The sequence below is a fragment of the Venturia canescens genome, chromosome 1, assembly GCF_019457755.1.
Source record: "Venturia canescens isolate UGA chromosome 1, ASM1945775v1, whole genome shotgun sequence".
In the NCBI taxonomy this organism is placed as follows: Eukaryota; Metazoa; Arthropoda; class Insecta; order Hymenoptera; family Ichneumonidae; genus Venturia; species Venturia canescens.
The window spans coordinates 23671343-23695977 of record NC_057421.1 but is presented as its reverse complement, the minus strand read 5'-3'; the positions used below and the strand labels follow the sequence as shown (position 1 = coordinate 23695977).

Sequence of the window (24635 nt, the reverse complement as noted above, 5' to 3'; positions counted from 1 at the left end):
ACTTTTAAATGTGTTAGGTAAAAGATTGTTGGCTAAATTGTGTTAAAGCTACCTCGAGAAAAACTTGGGCCAATCGTACTCGCGACGGTATAACGCTTTGACCCTATTTATAACGACCATTTCTCTAGCTCTCTCTCTCTCTCTCTCTCTCTCTCTCTCTCTCTCTCTCTCTCTCTCTCTCTCTCTTCTCTCTCATTTTGTTTTGCGTATATACGACTAGAAAGAAACCTTAGAAAATAGGTAAATGTGCCACGTACGTTACAACAGATGCAAATCCGTACACGTCCCGATACAGAAGGGTAAAAGCGAGCCAGAGCAAATCCCATCGAACTTTGAAGGCGTACGAGTAACAAAAGTCGTATCGTACGGAGCGGATGTGCTCGCGCGAGGACGCGGAGAAATTTTGACATTTCCATTTTCTGTACGAGCTCGTTGATATTTCACGCGCCAAACCACCATTCGGATGTTCAATAATTCGACTATCACAAGCTCTCCGGGTCACCGAGCTTTCGACAAACAAGAATCATCTATAAAAATAGTCTTTTGCTGGGATAAAAATGTACCGAAGAATTCGCGTAGCCATTACATGAACTCGTGATGCCAAAAATTCCAGCTTTTTTCATCATCGACGATGCGATAAAAGTGCAAAAAGGTAAATAAATCGCTGATAGCAATTTCATCAAATTGGACGTGCCAATGAAAAATCAAATTATGTTCTCGGTTCACCTGAATTTTACTATTTTTAGGCTTCTACAATTCACGTCAGTTTTCATTATAGGAATTTGTGAAAATACTCAACATCATTTTCTAAACGATTCCTCCAATATGGTGACACACAAATAATGCACGATCCAGCACTGACACCTGAAACATTCGATGACCCCAACGATTTTCAGGAGTAATACTGAATACGTAAGAGTTCATCCAGCATTGAATTTGTGGGAGGACATTCCTGGTTTAGTCGATTATTTTGTTCTGGAGACTCACTTATTGTACTTTTGCCAGAGCTGGTGTCAGATTATTCCGAATCGTCTGACGCCACACAGATTTTTCCAGAATCCTAACTTTTTCCGCAGAGAGCTAAGAGATTTTTGGAATGCGATATGCGGGAATTCACATTGACGAGCTCACGAAAATCGAGAAGCATTTCTAACTTTTCAGGTCGAGTTGATGAATTTTTTTTTTGCATATTTCAACATTTGAAAGTAAAAACCAAACATCGTTCCCGACGTTCTAAGAGGCGCCCAGAATTCATTTATAATTCCATCCATCTCCACAGGTTCTCATTAATTTATTACGATAGCAACGGAAGCTTCTGAAGTTCGGTTGAACGTTCGGTTCGGCGTTTAACAGAAAAAAATGTACGAACATTAAACAACAGTGATTTGACAACTGAGTGAGAGGGAGCCAGGGAAAGGGAAAGATCGAGGGAGCGGGGGGAGCGGGGAGTCGTTGGGAAGCAGGTTGGAGGGTGAAGTATATGCAACGATACTCGGTGGGGGTGCACGTCGTCGACTCGCGGGGCGCGGAGAGAAGGGATCATCAGGGATGGCGTCAGAGCGGCCCCGACTAGCATCGTTTGGTCCTTCGGTTGTGCAGTCAGTCGGCTGGCAGACTTTGCACGAGCAAGAACTTAGACCGTGACTGGGCGCCTCCCACGAGGCGTCAGTTTACGAAATTGTGTGTGCGTGTGTTTTTTTTAAACGAAAACAAAATAAAAGCGTATAAACGTATGAGAATACGGGCGAATGTGAGGATCATTCGATATCGGGCGGACTTTTGAAAAATTACGGTGCCGAAACAACGATCAATCCAAGTGCAGGCATCAAGAAAAAAGCACATCGGAATAATCGCAATTGAACGACAGGGTTGGTTGATATCTTTGATTTATTTGTCAACGAGAGTCAAGAATTTCGGTCGAGCCACCGAGTGAAACAATTAAAATAACGGAGTCTCAAAAAAATTTGTGTTTCCAGCACACTTGAAGCCTCCTGTCAAGCTACGACGATCCAAAGATCGTTCTTAGTACCTGCTGCTTAAAATACAAGAGCGTAGAGAGGCGAGGGCGAGTTTTGACGAAAGGGATCGGTGCCCTCGATCGTTGAATCCGTGCTGCGATCCCGACTAGACCCGCGCTCTCGAGAGATTATTTTTTCTCTTTCATTTTTCATAGATCACTGGCCCTCGATGCGAGCCCCGAGATTTTCTCTGTATCATCGGTAACAACGCGGGTGTGTGTGTTTTCCCGGTGACACCGTTTCGACGTACTGAAGCAACATAACTATATTTACTCGAATGTGGATCGCGCAATATTCGGTCGTTGATCGAAGCGCCAAATAAAAAGAGCGTGCGAACGCAGATGATGCGGCTATCGGTTTTGCAACGCGATAAACAAAGTGGAAAATAAAGGCCTACGTCCCCGGCTCAGTGCGTTGAACTCCATTTTAAAACTAAATAGACCTGCTCACAATATTTTTTTTATTTAAAAAACAAATAATTACACGTTTTCTACAATTAATAACGAGATAATAAATCAAAGACTTTGTTTTCTTGCAAATATACGACGACAGAAGTTCGTTGTTTTTTAAAATCAGGTGAAAATCCTCGGAAATAACACTTTCCTTGTTTCCACATTTATGGTGTCAAAAAAATAACTGACTCCAATAATTGAAGTATCTTCTGAGGATAAAACGTAAAAAGTGTTTAATAATCACTGTAAAAAGTGTGCTCAATCAATCATTGATAACTTGGATTCATTCGAACTTGTTTCAACCCATCGATACGAAAACTCGCAACAGGGAGTCTCAAGAGTGCGCGCGTCCGACTCATAGAACAAAGAACTAACGTTAAGTTGGAGAAAAGTGGGTTGTACTGAGCACTGAGCCACGGAGCGTATAGTCACACCTCGGTAGAAAGGAAGGAAGGGAGAGAGAAAAGTGGACGAGGAAGGGACGAGGTGAAACGAGAAAAAATCTTGAGCGTCTGAACGAGACCTGTTGTTGGCCACGGAAACAGGTTCGATACGCTGTCCATGACGAAGGGAAACTTGTTTTCAATAATTGCAACGTGAATCTCAACGAATTTAGTGAGGTGATAAATAGTCGTCCATTTGAACAAACGAAAAAATCGGATTTCGGAACAATTATCAACTCCGTGATAATTCTTACAGATTTTTTAATTTAACACGATTCGAAGGAACAGACGAAGTGGAAAAAAAAGTGAAATTCCACCTTTGAAAAAATAGAATTTAGCGAAGAATTGAATTTTAGAAAAACCGTGTTGAAGTGCTCGTGGTTAGAAGTTGCGACAGGTAATTCTAAAGCGCGGCAAAAATTCCGTCTATTATGCGGAAAGTGGCCGAGATATTGAAGACCCGAGCGATCAGCTGACTAACCGAGCTGTTCGGTGAGCGCTCTGACGGCCGGATAACTATAAATGCCCACGGTGAAAGAACGGACAAGTCCAAGGATCCCAAGAGTCATCCTGCTTGCTCGGTCATGACGTTCAGCACGTCTTTTCACAGTGAAAAGTCACCGAGTCATCCGATCGCCCTCGAGTCAGCGAATCGGTAAATTTTTTCATTCTTTTCGAATATTTCATGAGGCATAACATATACAATAAAGGAATGTTTGACAATCGTGGAGAAAAGCAAGCGGAATGATGAACGCGAAGAGATTTAGAACTCCAAACACCGAACAATTAAGGCGGTAATTCGTACCTAGTGGATTTTTCCGTCAAATCAATGTCCCACACGCGATCCCCATTAATTCACCATTTTTGGCACGCACACGCTTTGTTCGTAGGAGCAAACGCCTGTCATGCAAATAAATGGCGGTTCGTCAACATTTGGGAGGCGTCTCCGGCGGGGGGGAATTGTGTGATCCCTGTGGGCTCAACGGGGAGGAAAAACACACAGAGATACCAAACTTGATATACATTTATGCTGATCTTTAATATATTCGAGAAAAGATGCCTCCCCTAGAGTTCGGACGGTTTACGAAGCGCTCTCGAATCGAGTTTCTTTTCGCTGCTTTTTTTGCTGCTCCGTATCAGAAAAATGATCGATTGTGCTGCCGTGAAATTTTGGCAGAAATAATATTTGTTCGACATCGAGGCCATTTGTTTTATCGAAACGTGGGCTGGTGCGCGCAGTGCTGGCTCTCACGATTCTTGTTGTCAGAAGTTATGGCTCGAAACTCAAAGTGAGATATTGTCTGAAACGGGGAAACAAATAACCGACGTTTGTCATTTATTCGAAGACTGAAAAAGCAGAAAAACAAAACTCGCTTTTTGCACTCGCATGGCTTCTCAAGTAATCGATTGATCACGATGTTTCGTTCGAGTCGAGTGAAAAACATCCTTGGAATGCACATAAAATTTTTATAAATACACTTCACGCTTTGACAAGGAACATGAAAAAATATCGATTCGCTAAACGCACAAAGTAATTCGTGGGACGTTACACAATTTTCAGTTATATTACCGGAAACAGAAATTCGCTCGTTCGTTACGCTGGGATAATAACAAAAAATAAAACGGTTCACGGAAGAAAATGATGAATGTCAACGATACGTGTTTACGCTCATTCGCTGGGTGGACGAGACGCGATAAGTTCAAATATAACAATACTAGAGGAAAAAGTTTCTTCCGTCAACAATAATTATCTCATCCAATTATCCGTTATCTCGTTATCGATCGCGTTATGCGACTCGCAGAGCGGCGGTCACGTCGGTCATTTCCTGCTGACCATAAAAAAAATCCATGCCCACGCACTAATAATTAACTGCAGGCACGGAGTCAAAGGAATACGATTCATGTAATACTTCCTTGCGCGTCCTTTGTTTTGTTGAAATAATGTTTTGCACGACCGCGCGATGACGTACTCGCAATATTTCGTTCAATGGATACATAATTAGCGTTATATTCGGACAATTGTGATCGTCATCGAGCAGTCTTTGCTTGAATAAGTATTTAAACAAACGAAATACCGTGACAAAGAACCTTATTCCTGGCCAAGTCATTTTTCTTTGTGTAAAGAATTGTACTTTAATCGGAATGACTTATTTGATTGGAGTAAATCTGCCGTTCTATGACTAGTCAAGTTCGAAACTACTTTATGTTGATTAAATTCAAGTCTAAATTATTAATAAAATGAATAAATACTTCCATTAAGAATATTTTTATCATAAGAATATAATAAAATGCTTTAAAAATATAATAAAAGACAAAATTTGTACTTCAACTTGACTAGTTAATGATTGAATCGGTACCGCTGACACTTGAAATACACACAATCTAGGGAACATTTTTATTGTGCGGAAGAAAGTTTACATCGGTGTGTAATGGCACCGAGAAAAGGGAATTGAGTCAGTCTAAAAATAAATTCTTTCTAAAAAGCCACGTAAGGAAATGTTTTTTTTAAGGAACGGAATCTGTGATAAATTTTCTTCACGATATAAACTTTTCCGCAGCTCGAACACCGTACAATTTTTTCACAGTCTTAGGTCTTAAAAACTCAAAATTGTAAATTAAATAATTCCAAATTTTGCCCGGTAAGAGGCCTCGGAACTGTGCTTATCCTTATCAGGGGACCTTGAACTTCCATCCCATAATTATCCCATAGTATCTTCCATCCCATAATTTTTCCATCACGAGCTTCAATTTTCACCTTTTTTGACGTTGTTTATCCGGGATACGAAAATCATCGACCAATTTTCATAAATTAGACTAGCATCGAAACTGTTTGCAGTAAAAAAGGCTTTTTTTGAAAATTTCAAAGCTTGGAAAGAAAATATTTCAAAAGAGACTTTGCATCATGGTTCTCTTCCACCATATCATAACTATGGAACAACATGGTACGAACCAATTTACATTCTCTTCATATTGCACGAAGAGATTAGGTCGAGAAACCCACGCTGTTATTATTTTCAGTGAAAACCGAACGAAAAATTACTTTCTTTTGTTCGTAAAAAAATCCATAAAATCCAGTGATTCTATGCATTTTCGCATTTTTTCGATATATTGTTACATACTTTCCAAGGGATTGCTGCTGTGTTCACGAATTCGATAGTTTCGGGAAATTGTTCTAGTAGGCAGCGAAACCGTGGTATTCGAAACTGTATCTTACCCAGAGTAAATAGTCATGATTGGAATCAGTTCGAACACATATTCATCCTGGTGTACAATGCAGTAATTCGCGTTTTCGGTGTAGAGAAACAGTTGAATTGTCGTGGTGCAGGTATTTTTGGATTTGTATTGACGCTTTGGATTAGTATTCCCATTCACAATTGCCAGTTCACGGGTTCTTTGGAGTGGGTGAAAAGAATCGAGATACACTTATGGTATCCAATCGAATCACGATTCATTCGGGAACGAAAAAATTCGTGGACGTAAAATCTTTCGAATTACGAACTGACGAAAAAAGAGAAAATAACGAATGCGAATCACGTTTCTATGCAGAAATCTTTGTCTCTTTTTATCGATTGTTTCTTCGCGGTCACTAAAACGGAATCGATCCTGAATCACGTTGGTTCCAAACTCGATACATCTGTGGGGACTGCCGATGAAAATCGTAGTGCGCTTTTCATTTTATACGATCTGGCGCACGCTTCGTTACGTTCCAAATACGAGCTGAACAAAGCACGAGACTTGATACTGCGTGTTTCTCAACCCAATAAAAAGTTACTTCTCCATAGCATGATACGGCATTGATCCATAATAAATCTGCAGCTCGCCCGAGCCCTGTAAATCGAACCCTGAGAAGAGACAATTTCAATTTTCTGTAATTCATCTGCCTCCAGAGTAACCTGAACATGCGAAGAAAAGTTCGATTTTTAAACAATTGAAAAATACACTCTCGAGGTGACAAAACCGTCCGAATTCATCTCCGAACGCCCCTTGCATTTGATTCAGTAACAGCCTCCTCAAGAATCAGCGAACACGAGAGTCTGAGTGCGGAAAAGCCTCTCGCTTTTCAAGACTCTAACAATAAGAGAATCCATTACCGTAATGGGAGTGTTTGAGAACGAAATATTGGCGAAGCCTCGGGCGTCTCGGATGTACCAAAACAATGGAGAATCGAACCTGCGTTGCGTTTGCCCCGTTGGCTTTTTCCATGTATCAATTTATCGTCAAATTGTTCCCGAAAAAAGCTGGCGCACGGTCAATCCACAATGAAAAAAACGGATGAAAAAAGCAATGAGGAAGGTAATGGTACGAGGTGCACTGACTCGTATAGTTCGTTGCGGCACGAGGAGTCTCGTTCTGTCTCATATTGCAGCTCGCCCCCAACTATATAAGTTGACCTTAATATTACCGTCGCAAATGCATGCTATAAGTGCATGAAAATATCTACGTATATTCGCTTCGAGACGGTATCATTTTATATACGTAAATCAGCCTGCGATACGAGTCGAATCGTCGAACGTATAGATATAAAAAGCGAGAAAAGTCCGGGAACGTAAAACCAAAACTCGAGTAAGCTCTCCTCAGTTGTGATCGCGAGGATCTAATTTGACGGAGCCCTTTTCATCGCGATCTGACACGCGAATGCGTATCCGTGACGGATCCATTAAGACTCCTTTTTAAATGTGTGCTTAAGCACTATTGCCAGCATAAAGCGATGGAGAGAGAGAGAGGATGGGACGTGGAAGCGAAATTTCGTTGGCGAATTAAGGACGTTCTATGCGGTTGTAATATCCTTAAAAGGGTGTTCAATTTAAAAGGAATGACGAAATATGGGAAAAAAATAAGTAGAAAGACACAATGCCGAAATATAGGAAAAGCTCTTTTGAAAATTGAACATGGAGTTAATTTTAAGCGGCTTTTGAATTTGGGTCAACCAGGAGAAATCCTTAATAGCATCACTTTTGACGAATTTGTCTGGTCGGTACGCTTGAAAAATTTGTATTTTTCTACTCGTTTTCGAACGAGTCTACCGAATGTTTCATACTGCAACGTCGCGCATAAAAATAACTGATCGACTTTAGCTGCTAGACGTCACCGACACGCTTCATTGTTCGGCTATATGCGCCCTCTCTGCCTACGAGACGAGATTCTATTGTGCACAGCATTTTTTTGTCTACAAGAATCAATATTCTTTTTCCATTGGAATTTTATGAAGTCGGCAATGAAAAGTAAAGTTGAAACTGCTGACTTTAATTGAGACGGGGATTACGAGAATTGATGGGGCGATTAGATCGAGTTTACAAACGAAAATTAAACTTTTTCGAAATATTCAACTCGCCGAAATCTTTCATGTCGCATTGAACCCTTGGAGCTGTGTAAACCGTTAAGAACAGTGCTTGATTTCAGCGATTTAAACTACCAGAGGGAATGAAGTTTCCCAAAAAAAAAAAAAAGCGTGGAAATGCTCTATGGATTTTTCAGCCTCCCGCCAACACAAACATCGAGGTTCGAGGTTTCGTATTCATGCGTCGGTGAAGGGCTGTGTAGCTTCGTTTTTGTCAATCCAACACGTGTGCATTTCAATCGAAAACGACAACTGGTACATCGGGGGAGAGTGTTCCGTTCATGTGTGTTGGCAAAATGCCAGGGCTCATTAAAAAGTCATCAGCAATAGCAAACAGAAGCAATGGCAGGACGTTCCGACACGTCTCGCAGGCACATGTGTTGGCGAGAGTATCGACAGAAAAGAGAGTCATATCTGCGAGCGTTCGTGGGTGTAATATAACAGTCACTGTTTTGTTTTTTCTTTTTTATTATTTTTTTTCTCGTTTATTCCGAGCCACTAAAGCAATCTTCATTGCGAGAGTATCACCCTCACGAAGTGATCCATCGTCAAAGTCTTTTCGCTGTATTATATCATTGAAGATAAACAAGCAGCATTTGCTGCTTGTTTATCTTCAAGCTGCTTTTGCTGTGACGTGGCATCGTCGATCCTCACCGAGAGAAATCCTGTAATAAACCTTTTATTTCTGTGCAGAATACTTTGGTATTATGTTTTTATCAAAATCTTTACTCGCCTGAACTACTCGATGCGTTGATCCAAATATCGAATTATCGAGTGATGAAATAAGGTGAGGCAAATGATTAAGAAACGGTCAGGGTCTATGTCGATCTTTATTACTCGAGGGCACTCTTCACACTGACTCTCTGGTCAGCGACATCCGAGGATTACAATTTCGGGGAGGAGTGAGATCACAATTTCAGTCGTTTCGTGAAATATTATATCGCGCTAAATTCAAATTATTACAATCCTTAGTGGAACGTTTAGACTTGAGAGGAATTGGAATTTTTTCCAATTCTTCCAAAGTCTTCTCAGTGACGAAGTAATGCAATAAAAATCTATCGAGTGCGCTACTCCTCAAATTCGTCAATTGTCTTTGAGAAGTCGCAGTTTTAGCGGAGAATAATCTGATGAATTGCCGCAGAACGGACGGAGGACACTTCCACCCCGGTCTTTGCTTGGCACATTACGCGAGTGCTCTCTTCAATATACCTAAATCGAAAAGGTCGCACAACTAATGTATCGCAGGAGTCGTTGTGGTCACTGTCGACGAGACGTTAGGGGCCGACGTTTAGTCGGTTACGATGCTCGTTGGGCCAATTCAGAGCAACATCCGTCCCGGGCACATGTGCTTGCGAGCACTCCCCCGCAAACGGACTTTTATCGTCCACATTTCTTTCTCGCTTGTTAGAACCACGCGCATGTATAGTTTCGCAAAAAAATCAACGATTTCACTGACAGTGAGCCACCGCTTTGATGGGATCGCTGTGAGTACTTTCGAGCCGGTATAAAATCACTGAATCAACTTGGAATCCAGACATTCGTGGCTAGGAATTCACACTCCGGACACTCGAAAAAGAACTCGGCCGACACTACGATGACGCCGTCTATTGGAGAGCGAAACCGGTTCGTGAATTGAGAAAAATATCGAAGCCTCGGAACTAATTTTCACTCAGAAAAGCTCTCAAGATGACGTACTCTATGATCGAAGGTTTTCACTTGCGAACGTAACCTTTTTGCATGTCACAGCTCCAAAAAAAACATTCTCATAATTATTTTAGCGCAGTAAAATTTGAATACCCTTAAAAGGATTCGTCGCTCTCGTCGTAGAGGCCCAAAAAACACTCCGTTTCCAGCACGCTTCACTGTGATTTACGATGGAATAAAAAGGAAGTGGTGCAGGGCTGTCAGAAAGATATTCGCAATTTTTGTCTCTCCACCGCAGCAGGTTGGGCGAGACACTCTCTCCGTACTTGAAAATTGCTATTGTCTGTATGTGACAAGAGGGAGAGACAGAGGATTTGAAGACAAGAACTTTTGATATTTTACCTCTTTCGTGTCTACCACTTTCATCCCTTTTTGCGCTTCGCAGAAAGCGTCGCAGCAGCGGTGAGAAATATCGTGACGACTCGTGCCACGAGGCAAAGGCCTTTACCTCGTATGCCACGAGCAGCAGGGATAAAAAGAAACGAGGAAAGATGTGTCCTTTGCATTCATCCCACGTAAATATACATGGCTAGGCGGAGGAGACGGTGACAGCAGATGAAAAGATGATACGCGCTGCGTTCGTAGGCATACGTGATAAGATTGAGGGAACGAGAGAGGCCTGATGATGGAACGGAGCCGAGCTTGAATTCAAGGTTGTAGAAAGAAACGCGCCGCTCTCGCAAGAGCTATTTCGTTCTCGAATCTTCCTTTGCTTGTGATGTCGCGCGCGCGGTTAAGAGATATTCGCTTCGGCTACGTTCTACGGTTATCGACCTCGCTCACAATCGTCGTTGTACAGAAACGTATGTACGGCGACGACTCTTACAGGGTCAGTTAACTTGCTTATTGCGTTAGCGACTCTCTTTTCTCTTTTCTATAGCGCCGATGCACACACGCATGCTTGTGTGTGTAATAACTTGCGTGCTGGCTTCACAGTGTGCGAGGGTACATATTATCCCGAAAAGAAGCCAACCCGATATAGCCGTATAGAGAGGATTGAATAACTCGGAGATGAATCATGCCTTGGACGCACCCAAACGAAATAACGAGATTATAAAACGTCCGCTTGAGTTCAAAGTACATAAAAACCTTCGAGCAACAATTTGAGAGTGAAAATTTCGATTTATTTTATCTTCTCTCAATATATTTGTTTTGATAAAACGAAGTAAACGCTCATATTATGAAGTCGCAATCACCAGGGGTCACAATATTCTCGCAGGAACTCCACGTGAACTGATCGCTTCTCCAAAATTCAATTTCCTCTTCGCGACGCGCCTCCAGGCGTTGCAATTTTCACGCCGGTATCGGCCAAGGAAAAAGTCCATTAAACTCGATAACCCATCAAAAACTGAATTATCAAGGTGAACCCTAGACGACTGGCAATGTATTCGTAAAGCTCGCGTCTGGTGTGCTGGAAGAAAGCACGAGATGAATAATTTTCAGCACAAGTGATCGGCACTAGTGCATGCGGAAGCTGGGAATGCCATCAATCAATAATTAGCAAAGCAATATCCAAACGGATGCGTTTCAATTTTGGCTAACGCAATTAGAAAAAAAAATTGAATTTGATAATAACCAAAATCCTTTTTGAAAAAAAAAAATACCCAGAACTTCAGTTGACATTCAAATGCGTTCTCCATTTTCGAACGGGCTGATAAAAAAACGTATCAAAGGTCACAGATGGATGGTTGCTTCTCACTTTAGAGCGGGTCATTTATTATCCGAATCCTCACTCGTGTCGCCCAATGATAACTTCAAGATTTCGTCAATACGCAGTAAGGCTATCTCGCGTGTGTTATCGAGGTATAGAAAGCAGAAAAAAAGTCTCTTTCGTCGAGTAGTTTCTTCCATAGCATAATTTTTTTGTTTTAACGTTTGCTTCAATGTAGACACAATACATGAAAACATACGATCCTATACGTAGAATAGACTCTTCAACACGCGGTCTACTCCCACATCGTTTCGGATGCTTAGCTTCGTGTCAGGAGTTTAGAACTTTTTGTGCTCCACTTTCTCATTCAGCTCGGCGGAACGCGATAACATTCTCTGTTTTCTCGTAACAATATTTTTTTCTTCAGGCATCTCGTACACGCTGCGCTATTGGAATAAGAAAGGAATACGAAAAAGAATGGAAACAGCAAAATTTGCGGAATCGCGGGTTGAAACGTTCGGCTTTTGCGGTGAAAACACATAACTCAACGTCGTTTGGACAAACACTTGCTATACGTATAGCCTCGTACACACATTGGATAAAAATTCACTTGCGTATGTTCACGCGTACATTAGTGTTTGCACTTGTATATAAATATAATTGCAACTATGCGCATATGATGTCGGACACATGGTCTGCAGGCAAATGGTTTATACGCAAGTAATTAAACACACGTGTGATACACGCTACGTTTATTCAATTAAACGAATGCTTCGATCGTTGTGCAACGGCTCGAAGCAGATGTGACTGCACATTAAAACTGTTTAGCTTGAAGTGTAGCGAATACTGTCTCGACAAATCCGCTTGGGGAAATATACATTATTTGTCAAAAGTTTTTACGACTGCACTTCGAGGCAGCTCCAAACTTTGTTATTCCTAACGCTTTTTTATCGTTAAGGAAGATCATGCGTTACTTGTGATTCAAAAAAGCAACTCAATACTTTTTTCCTCTTTTCATGATCAAAGAAACTGTTAAAATTTATTCTCGCAATTATTAAGATTATGTGTAATTTATTTATTGGGATTCATACACTTTTAATGTGACAACAGCCGTTTTCTATTTATATGCGTATGCATATCTATATTTGGAAGAAGCTGGCTCATGGTGTTGTCAAACTTTCCATCGTTTATGTCGTTATTATTCGTTAACCAGCTCGAATGAGTGTTTTTCTTTTTCCATTCCCAAGTGATTTTCACCGGTAACGAGGCTTTCTCAAGACATATCTAAAAACATTATATTTTCTTGTTCTCGTTTTTGGCTTTTCAAAGTTGGGAAGATCCTATTTCATGAAATCCAAATGGTCGCACAAGAAGTGTGCCTGCCACAAGAGCCTGTGCATAACCCTTCAAAAAGTGATTTTCGTTAATTGTTTTCTCGACAAATAGACGGTGAATCCTATAATAATTCCGGGAATAGATACAAGCTGTGTATATTTCTAGCATATTTCCAAACTGCAACTCCTAAAGTTGGAATTTTCGATACCATGTAATATTATAGAAGCTTCTGTTTATTGGTGATAAGAAATGGCAGTAAAATATGTAGAGCTGTTTCAATAGACAGACGTGATTCGTCATGATCGTGCCATGAAAAATCTGTGGTTTCCGAATATCTGGAGGGGACTATCAAATTTCCACGGTATATTGTCAGTTTACGATAAACTTCCACAGAAAATGTGCAACATTTTTCGAACGAACGATATACATCGAGGATCAAGCTTAAATCAAAACTCTGAATATCCAACGAGCAGTTTTACGTAGTAGCGTTTCCACGTAGGAAAATTGCTCGTTGAAAATGAAGTACAAAAATTAGTACCTGTATACTGTCGGTTAATCGTGAGAAAAGAATTTGTTCCACAAATGTTAGAAGCGTTGCTACAGAGCCCTAAACTCAATAACTCCGACCTCACCAGTCCCAGGATCCAGGCAATGTACGTCGTCCATGTACCGATGATATCCACGCGAACTCACGTGAATTGCTGATACTAGCTCGGGAGTTATCGCACTCGCGTTTTCCGTCAACAAATGCTCCTCGTACTCGTGACTACAAGCCAGAGCTTTTCTCTCTCGCACACTCTTTCATCGTTTTGATGGCGTTGTTGGCCTTGACGCTTTCTAAATTGGATCTAGGACGCGAGTCTATCAGTAGCGCTGCAGCGTAAAGTACACGTATATTTGTCCAACCAACTATTTCGCATGCACGGATTACATGCACGCTCTTAGATTCAGTTCGATGCACATTTATATCGGTTTATGCGCAAGCTATGCAATTATTGGCCCTTCCGGTATGGTCACTTATTTTCTAGATTTATGTGGAAGCTCAAATTTCTTGACTCTACCGAATTGTTTTTTGGATTCCTGGTATCTTCGACATTGTTCAGGATCCCGTCGATATTTTCTTGCTTCAAGCGTTCGAACTTTTTTCAGCATGACAAATAAACGAAAAAACGATTATTTCGGGGGCAAAAAACTGAGGACTCGCGTTCTCAAAGCTTTTGTAGTCCCGGAGTCGTTCTACTTCACACACGTCGAGCGAAGCTATATTTGAATGCGCGTATTTACACGGTAAACGAATAAGTTTACCTAATGCTTAGGGTCACGTGCATAATCTCTTCGTACATTCAATAAAAATTAATGAAAAAACGTCCAACCTTGAGGGTAGATAGAGAAGGAAAGAGTGTTAACAACGCAATTGAATTGGCAGCGTCACACGGTCTCGAATCGAATCGCCCTTCTCCCCTTCTCAGTTGATAACGCAGGATCCCAACGACGAAAGAGTCTCGCAGCAACGACCATTCGATACGACTTTAACGACATAATGTCGTGTCCCCCAAAGTTTAACCCATTAACGGACCATCGCGATCTATTTATAGGATCACCAGAGTCAAGTGCCCCTCGTATTAGCCTGTGCTCCCGCTATCAGGAGAATGCGCCAGTTTCTTATGTACTTGTCAGACGAGGAAAGAAATTGTTGACCTCGTATTCGATCTTCGTCCTATCGCGCGCCCCTGACATGAGAAATCGCTTTTATCTATGATTGCGATTAAGACCGGAACGGCCATTAATTGCTTGAACCTTGGAAGTTAACGAATTTTTGGAGTATTTGATACATTTTTTTCATTCTAAAACCTACGTTTAAACTCATTTCAGGACAAGGGTTTAACGGTGCCAAAAATTATCATCTCGGCGAACCTTTTTTCATTCTTGGGCTTCGTTTTTTAAATCGTTCAAAAAGACACAAAAAAACTTAACGATTCTCATTAGTAGAAAATTTTAAAATGCAACATCCGCGTCATCCTACGACGCGCCCAGACATCAACGAATTCCTGCCAATCGTTCAAAGACCCAAAAAAATTCTTATGAATCTTCGAAAATGTGATTAAAACTCTGTTGAATTTTCCAAATCTCATTTCACCCGCCATACACTTTTATTATTATCTTTATAGCAGATTTTAGCCGGCAGTAGCACAATTTATGTCCCACTTCACGTTATTAGCATGATATTTGAATTTCAACATAAGCAAATTTATGCTCAGAGATACACACACACACAAACGCATTATCAAAGGCAACTAAAATTATACGACTATAAAAGTTCAAAAATTAAGCGCCCAGACGGCGTGTACGCGTTTCCGCAGCGAAAAGAACTTGAACCACATTGAATCGATGGAAACGGTTAGTTGTTCCGTGAATGAGAAACTGTTCGGTCGTGTCACGCAGGGATCACTTTTGTCGTTAGTGCTCCGGGCTCGCCTGAATGGATAACGAACCCGTATTTGTATTCAAAACGGAATTTTTCCAACTCGCAACTGTCTTCTCGCTCAAAAACGTTTGTGTGAAAACGAAACTCTTGCTCGAAGTTTCATAAAAAGCGAGCGTGTGCGCGACCACGTGTACTTTTTAGATTCGGAGGTAACGTCGAAACAATGACGACAGACGACGAAATAAGTTTATTGGAACTTCAACTGGCAGCGTGAGTTACACTCGTATAGGGTCAAAAATGCCTTAAATATATTGACAATAATAATATGAAAGTTTTGAAAATAGCCGAGTGCTTATTTTTGGCACTTGACCAAAAATAAATAAAAGTGTCTTTTCTGAGGTGTACGAAACAGCAAAAGATTACAACATTGGTTTATGCATTTTGGCGCGTTTGTCGAAAACTCGCTGAATTTTTTCTCCCCTTTTCTGTATACGCATTCGGTAAAAACATTTGCCTGACTGCGCAGGCTCGTTATCGTATATGACTAAAATTCACGAATGTGGAAGAAATCTCCGAAGAGCGATGAAAGTGCATGTAATTATCAAGAAAGTTGTGCAATCGAATGTTCCATTAGGCCAAAAATAATAGTCGGCGGCGTGAAAAAGTTCGATTTTCACGCCGCCTCTCGCTACTCGGTCCAGCGAGTTCGAAAACGCGAAATTCGGTAAAAAAAAACGAGTAAAAAATGGTCGGTACGATTTTTCCAGCTGCAAAATTCCAATTAAACGAATCCCAGTGGAGCGAGAGAGCAAAAGCTTCCGCGATGAATCTGAAAGCTCAAGGGTCGCGTGTTCTCTAGTGCGTCGGAAAAGTCACTAATTGGAGGCAAAATATAACGCTAAAGCGAACGAAAGAAACGCCCATTCGTCGCGGTGCTCTAAAATCGAATTCTACAGCGTATACAGCCCCCCTCGATATAACGTGGAAGAAACTCGAGAAGACCCTCCCACTGTAAATTGCTCACAGTCTCGAGTTGCATTCTCAGCCTCACTGCGATCTGCAAAGGTCAAGGCGTTTTTTTCCTTTTCTATACTTTCTGTAAAATGAAATACAGCTCTCCGCAGTTTCTGCAACATGATTCAATTTTTACATTTCCCGTTTTAATTTCCGGGGCTCCCGCAGACAGCGCATGCACCAAGCAGAGTGCATAAAAGTTTAAGTGCGCCCTCGCTTCTCAGTAGAATCGCATCCTGTTCATAAAGCTGGAAGAAACCATTTTATGCTTGGAAAAAAAACATTGAATGTATTCTCAGAAGACGGCATAATTGTTCCGTCTGGGAAATTTGCAATATGAATGCTGGATGGCGAATGAATAGCGAGTTGAGGATTCATTGTGGCTTATTTAAATAGTTTAATGGTTTATGGTCCACGGGAGCAGGCGAATGCTCCGCCAGGAACGTCCTGAGACAAAAAGCATCTGGGCAAAAAAAAATATTGAACCACCGCATAAAAAGTATTTCTACGACGAAATTTTTCACCTCATAAGAAATTCTATTATTTCGTACCGCAGACGCATACGTGAATACAGGGCATTGGATGGTGCATGCAGACTTGTGTTTACCTTTTCGATGCAAACCTGAGCAAATCCACGCTCCATTTCCATTTGCTGACAGTAGATGAACTCGGAGTAAAATACACACAGTCGCACATGTACAATTGCGATGACACAACATTTCACCCCGCGAAGGAATCAATTTGGAGTACGTAAATACGCTGTCGGTGCCGGGGGTGCGCGGTCAATGAACTGCACGACTCGAACTGTGTTTTGTCTAGGCCGGTCTATAAACATCCACTAGGCGGAACGGAGGATCTCGGCTCCCAGGATATTAAATTCACTTCATTTGTGCCTTGAAAACTGCTCGAAGAAAACGAATTGTTGTTCTACTTCTCCAATGAAGACTTATCCTAAATCTGAGTCTCCAAAATACTCCATCGAAATAACGTTTTTAAGAGTTCGATGCAGAATCATCGGAGAATGGAACAAAATGTAATTTCCCATCGTGCATGACCTTTTCGTGCCAGAAAATGCGAAGGGATGACAATTCATGATGAAAATCATTTTTCTCACCTCCCCAGAATCGATTTCAGCATTTTAAATCGCAATAAAACGTGAATATTCTATTGCGAATATTAGGCAAATCGGCTCAGTGGTCTAGGGGCATGATTCTCGCTTTGGGTGCGAGAGGTCCCGGGTTCGAATCCCGGCTGAGCCCAATTTTTTCATTTTTCATAACTCCGATAACAAAAATAATGATAAACAAACGTTTGTCTGCATTCGGTTGAAGAAAAATTGGTTAGAAAAAACACAATGCGGCAGAGAAATAAAGGATCCCATGAGAGTGCTCCGACGGCAGTTTACCGGTGAGGGAATAACGACCGCGAAAATGTCGAGGTAAAATCTAGCCGCAAAGGCAAGGTGAACGAGTGAGAGGTTCTCGTGAAGAGATAAACGTGATATTTTCTCGCGGCAGAGGTCGTTGACTCTGCGATTAAGCCCACACACGCATATATACAGACGGAGAAATACATTCACGTGTTTATGAGTGTGCGTCACGGAGTTGCTCAGGTTAATTGCGTAATGACTTTCACGACGTTTATATACCGTTTTATCGCACCCACTAGTTTTATATGCGCGCACATTAACCGCATAAGTGTAGAAAGAACGTTTGAATTAACACGTCCGCACTCTCGGGCTCACTGTCAACAGTGAGAAAAATTTTGGTGAAAATGTGTGCACGTAAGTTCGAAAGAAACAAAAAGAAAACGCTGTTATTTTCCCCACGGCCTGGTCGGTTTCAAAGATGCTACGTTTCGCTGCTTTCCCTTATTTAATAAACGAGTTTGTCGTGATACACGACACGGCGAAGGTGGTCTCGAATCACGTCGCGTTATCGCGATTGGGAAATATGATTAAGGCGAAAGTTGTACTTTTTAATCGCACAATTAATCTGTAAATGAAGAAAAAAAAAACATTGTGACGATTCTGGAATTTTTTACACTGACAATTTGCGACAAAGCTGACCCTCGTTGCTTCACACGACTCAACGATTGAAATTTTTTAGTTTGATTCTTTGTTGGATGATTCATCGTCGAAAATAACAGCGCACGTGGGATTGAATTTTTTTAATATCGTCTTTCCAGGCCCAACACGGTATCCGTCGAGGAAGGAATGCTGACTGGCGGTCTTGGCTCTAAATTAAAATGTCCAACCCCAATATCGAGACTGAGGGTCGAAAAGATCGAGGGTGGTCTAATGGTTGCGGGCGTCGTGATTGCCGCAAACTGCCAGATTGCTCTGCCGGCCTTCGGCTTTCTATTCATGCTCGTCGGTGCTGTTCTAACCGGTAAGTCAATATCCAATTTTCGACGATGATACCCGGTGCAGTTACAATAATGGCCGTATACACGACGATATACACAAATATAGTGCAGAACAGCTAATTGGGAATCGCGGCTACAGAGTTCTTTTTCATTATAAATTTGCTCCACCACCCCGCCAATAATGATCGCAATAAGGACTGCATGAATGATAATGGCATTCAATCAAATTAACGAAGCCTCGATTTTCATTGAACCATTAGAAATTTCAACTCTTTCATCCGTTAATTCATCACGACTAACGATTATTGAATATACTTTGAATTTCAACTTTACAGGCTTTTTAATCACTAATCAGAGCCTGGGTTTTATGGTTACTGGAATCACAGCACTCTTTGGAGTGAGCATGTCGAGTGCTCTATTCGAATTCTAGATTTAGCGTTACGTCCAGAAGGGACGAGAAAGGATTGGCTCAATTTACCCTTTCGCTGCCACCAACCTGCACTACTGGGGTGTAGCATTTAGATATTTAGTATGAAAACAATTTTAGATTACTAATTGGGAAGCAATCAGTCTCGGAAGATTTGGAATGAAAAGTATGAGATCATTATCGAAAAATATAAAAGTAAAATTGTGGAATCTGAGATTTATACCTACGGCCTCGTACGAGCCCCGAAAGAGGTGATGGAATCGCTCAAAAGAATAATATTATAGTAGCGAAATGAGAAATACAATTTTGAATTTACTGAATGGGTGAGAAAAGAAAAGTTTGGAGAGTTATGTACGACTGTTTTCTGCGGGGCCAATTCTCCCCGCGACGGTTTCACACTTTTAACAAATTGAAGAATAACAAAACAACAGCAAATAAATTGTAACAATAAGAACGTCCTCGAGTCAAGAGCATGCTGCTCAGTCGCATTTGTTAACGAAAAATAGACTAACGATCTCTATGCGGTTAACCCAAAATCAATTCAATTGACTACTTCGCCGCGAGTTTGCTGAATTACGGAGTTATCGCACGGAGGCGTTCGCGAGTGTCAATAAAGACCAAACGGAACAAATGTACAAAAATCCTCACCGCGGCGACGAGAGCTCGAAAGCGATCGTCGTTTCGGGGTTTTCAGTGCATATCAGCATTTTAGTCGTTACCAAGGGCATCCACGAGTCATCTTGGAGGCCGCGATCAGCCGATACCGAATCGGCGGATTCCAAGGGGTTTCTTCGTGGAGTTTGAATCAAGGGTGTTCCAGCACTTTTAATAAGAGAAATATATTAACGTTGAGAGGAAGCGTCGTCAAGTCTCGTGTGTTACCTGACGCTTGGGACCATCCTCGCGTCAGAAAACAATAAAATTGAATTAAATAAATCGAACTAAACGCGAGACGTGATAACTCAACAACATAAACTCAACAACTTCCCAGCTGCCATAAATTTCAAGATCTCCTCCGTTAAGCGTAATCTTATGGGTTTTTTGAATCCTAAATTAGTGTTTGAAGGGTCAACTAATAATTTTACTTGCCAGATGTCTCAATACTCTCTCTCTCTCTCTCTCTCTCTCTGTGCTTGGCCCACTTACGAGAAAACTTTCTCTAATAAATATTAAAAGTCGCCTGCCACGTGTATAATAAATGAAAAAGTTAAAATAAATTAACACGCTCGATTGCTATACTCGATATTTACGATTATACAAAACGCACCCATTTTGAAGCTCAGCAGATCTTCGCGACGCAAAGAATATCGCATTCCAATCTGGAACGGACTTTCTATGTGCGATGTTGCTTCTGGAACGTATTCGTGATTCCGGCGCTTGATCAATACATCGAGCTAAGCTTAATTATGGAACGCTGATTATTAAAACGTGTGCGCCAGAACGTCGCCAAAACCCATCAGATTTACTTATTAGCTATCGATTTATCCACCGATGACTGGTACTCATTTCACGCGCATTTATGTATGCAGTGTTCATATTGTATCCGCATATTTTTACACACGTATACGCTCACTATGAGAAAATCTAATTAACGAAGCTCTTCACATAGCTCAACAGCGAAGCCGGTGAATCGCTTCGAAACCGTGTCAGTAAATTTGACGAAAATGAGCCCCTCTACCTCGGAAATGTTGATGAACAAGCTGTCGGGGAGGAAAAATTTCGTAAAGAGAAAATCGAAACGGGGAGAGCGCGAGCAGACTTTTCTATCGGGAACTGTAACGTTCATCTATGAGGCACTCGAGGAAGGCAAAAGATCTGGAAGAAAAAAAAACTGGGAAAAAACTTTGTGAGGAAAGAGTATCGAAAGCTTTTCTGACGATGAGAATTTTGTTTCCTGGCAAGATGCAACTGAAAAAGTATTTCTTCCATCTGACGAAGACTTCACTATAGAAAATATTAGCTTGTCGGGCGATCGATCCGATGAATGCTGCTTCAAATTAAAAGTCCCTCTCTGGCTTCTTTTTTATTTTTCACAGAGACTTCTTTGATCAATATTCATCGAGGTCTCTCCAGAATATTCAAGAACGTTTCATCCAACGCGCTGCTCTTACATGTATCACGTGTTTAGTGCGTGCGAGCGTGGAAATAAGATTTCTCCTTCTATCGCTGTCAGTCTCGTGTGTCACTGTCCCTACGGATATCATTAACTTTTTATTGTACCACAAAAACGACAGATGTGACCAAATTCGTTCGGAATTCAATTTTTGGAAAGCATAGAGACGCGGATGGACTTCAGTCTTGGTGACACAAGAACGAGACGGTACGTTGGTAAACTGAAAATTCAATACTTTCATCACTATTTTTATTAGCATTTCGACGCAATGGAAACTTTTTCAACGTCGTATCTGTCCTTCCTAAAAAAATCTCTTTAATTCGACTGATCGTCTTGAAAAATCGAGATGAAAAATATATTCGACGACGAACATTTTTCCATCGAAGATATTCAAGCTACTTTATCTCAGTCACGAGAAAATGAGATTGTACACGGAAACCTCCAGTAAGACTTCGATTTTCGATAAATAGATGTGCCATGTATCCATCCGATATGCGAGGTTGCATCATACATACTTACTTATATTTATATATATTGACGGAGCGATGGTCTCCAGTTGCTCAAAGTATGATTCGAAACAATTTCGTACGACGTCATTCACCCTGCGAACGTCTTTTGTACGACAGCGTGTCATCTTCTGCGTTCATGTCACCGTTGCTCCCTTCGAATATCGTACTGAAGCGTGATACGATGGAAATTCGATAACCCAAATACGTCAAGTGAAAAAAATCCGTTGGCGGAGAACGAGGCTGCTGCTCTGGCGGCCACATTTTCATAATTTCATAAGCTCTATGAGAGACGGAAGACTTCAAGATGTCGTAGAAATCTTTAAACTTTACAGAATCAGTCTTTTGCTTCATCTCCAACCGTTCCTATGAACTGAATAATCCTGATTCTCCCAGCAGTTTCGTTATACCTGACGTCCCATCGACTGAGCTCGATTAAGGACCTTCGGGAAACTCCTTCACGAAAAATTCAGTCTCAAGCTCGAGTTGACATCTACCAATGATCGTGGTTCAACGTGCAACCATAATTGAAATCACCCATACATTCACCGTGCATCGAAATAAATTGTTCATTGTTCGAAAAACGTGCTCTGGGTTTTGAGGCTCGACACGAACCCAAACTGTTTTGGCTCGGATTCATCATTGGCATGGGAGGAACCACGCAGTCCCCGAAAAAGCGTTTAGGGTGTACGTCCAGGAACACAATGATCCATGGTGTCCAAAAGAAACTAATAAGTTTATCCGAGCAATTTAGGGTCAATTGTCACGAGATTCGCGTGTGCGCGTTTGAACCTTTGTTAAAATTGACCCTTTGACATCGTCCGAACCGCGGGCAAGAAGAAAGTATCGTGGACTTGTAAACAGTCCGAGAAAAATAATGTAGAACACGACAGTTCAAGTATTTTGCATCGTCACGACGAAATCCGAGAGAAATTGCGTCAAAGCGTTATAGAAAATTTTCGATAAAATTCCAACGAAACAGGTTTGTTGTTGGTTGGTTTATTGTTTTTTTAATCATACGGAATAAAAATATTTATCTCATATCTGGAAATCGTGCACGGGGTACGGATGTAACGGAAGCGATACCAAGGCAAACAACGAAGGCACGTGCCTCACATGAAAATCTCGCATTAGCACGTAACACGTGGCCGCCGCAAGAGGCGAGTCAGTAAACAGCCGCGCAATGCAGAGAAACAGAGGAGAATAGTGTGAGCGTGGAGGAGCAAAGAAAATCAGCGTAATCCGGATCGTTTTACGTATTGAGTTGTGTGGGCTTTGCAATCCTCGTTTTCCAAAGCAGCAATCGAATGTAAGATATATGAGAGATAGTGAGAATGTTGGAACAGAGGATGAGGGATCGATTCGCACCGCGCAACGACGCTAACAACGGGGCAACACGAGAGTTACGTGCCGATTAGAGGAAGCCATGCTTGAGCCTCCGAGCAACTCGATTATGCAGATCGAATAGGAAGCCTCATGAACTTTCGCGCGCGACACAATGCCCGGAAATACGTATTGTCCCTTGACAACTTGCTCAGCGATTCTGACTCGGCGTGTCTGGGGAGGCGTGAACTCGCAGCAAAAAATCCATTCCGGCACTCCAGGATGACGCTACAAGGCGCGGGGAATCCTTCGCTAATGAAATTTCGAGAGGTCATTATTGCCAAAAGAGAGCGAGAGAAAAGTCAGCGCAGGCAGATTATAAAAAGTCTCAATAACTACCGCCAACTCGTGGGCTCTTATCCGAATGATGAAACTGGCAAAAAAGTTGATCCCAGCCTGGTAACACGAGCTCGTTCAAGACGCAGGAGAATCATTTGATCAGCGTCATTACTCGAAGGGTTTAAGACCCAGAGAAATAACGCATCGTTGCATTTAATTGATCCCTGAGGTCACGAGGGCGTGTGGACCAATTTGAGAACCGCTATAACAAGCCGCGCGGCCACTGACCTCGGCAACGACCTCGACAGCGTCGACGAGAAACAAACGTGAGACGGAGAATAAGAACTTAAGGGGCACACCGTCTATACATACACAAATGGATGTATAAAAAGAAGGGAAAGGAAGGGCCCGAGATAGGAGTCGATGCGTGTGCTCACCAAGCAACAGCTGTGGTCGTTGCACCGCTCATCATCCAGCGGTGTGTGCACCCAGATACAGGCGCACCATGACTACGACGACCGGGCGAGCTCCTCGCCGCGAACCCCGTTGTTGCCAACCGATTAATCTCAACCGGTCTTTTCCCCCAATCTTCGCATCTTTTTGTCTTTTGCTTTTGTCCACCTCGTTCACTTTTATCCTCCTGTCTTTTCATTTTGTTTTTCTTCAATCTTATGCGAACTTGTTCCGAAAAAACCTGAATCTAAATACCGGTTCTTTGCTACTCTCTCAACAACGCATAGGCTTTCCGCACCAAAATTTTCGGCGTTTCCGCTCAAGCTATTCCTTTCACGGACCCGAATATTCTACAAATGACTGATTTTAAACTACAGTAAAGCAAAAGTGCATGCGAATATAGATTGACCAACGTTCAGGGTAGGTTATGGAACATTTAATGAAGAATTAAAACTTGAAAAATCGTAGAATTTATACGGGGCTTATATAGAAATTGCATCGTCATGACATTCCTATTCGACAATTCATGTACGAAATAATTCTAAATTCCTGATACAAACTGTCTCAGAGATGGAAGAAAATGTAAGGAATAATCCATAACGACGATAAAAAAACCCTTTTTTTAGTAAAAGGAAAAATGACAGAAGCAGAAGCTTTTCTTGCATAACCGCGACTTCTCGGAGGTTAGAAATCAGTCCGAATTTCGAGTGTCCCAATTTGCGCCACC

General features: G+C 41.6%; 1 protein-coding gene, 1 long non-coding RNA gene and 1 other non-coding gene across 6 annotated transcripts in view; 2 read left to right on the top strand and 1 right to left on the bottom strand.

Annotated features, from left to right (window-relative positions):
* LOC122419382 (uncharacterized) overlaps window positions 1-24635 on the bottom strand; it is an 81421-nt gene that overhangs the window by 29920 nt on the left and 26866 nt on the right. The gene's annotated exons all lie outside the window — the stretch shown is intronic.
* Window positions 1-24635, top strand: part of LOC122419375 (uncharacterized) — a 69862-nt gene that overhangs the window by 19638 nt on the left and 25589 nt on the right. The window contains exons 1-3 of one of the 4 annotated variants that reach the window (XM_043433874.1): window positions 1561-1868; window positions 1977-3568; window positions 18568-18770. In XM_043433874.1, the coding sequence (XP_043289809.1) occupies window positions 3498-3568; window positions 18568-18770 (274 nt within the window). In that variant the 5' untranslated portion in view covers window positions 1561-1868; window positions 1977-3497. Of the gene's footprint in view, window positions 1-1557; window positions 3569-18567; window positions 18771-24635 lie in introns of those variants that run through there. The other 3 variants (XM_043433875.1, XM_043433873.1, XM_043433876.1) reach the window with 3 other exon arrangements.
* TRNAP-UGG (transfer RNA proline (anticodon UGG)) lies at window positions 17568-17639 on the top strand. Its single transcript has one exon. It is a non-coding gene; the product is annotated as a tRNA-Pro (tRNA).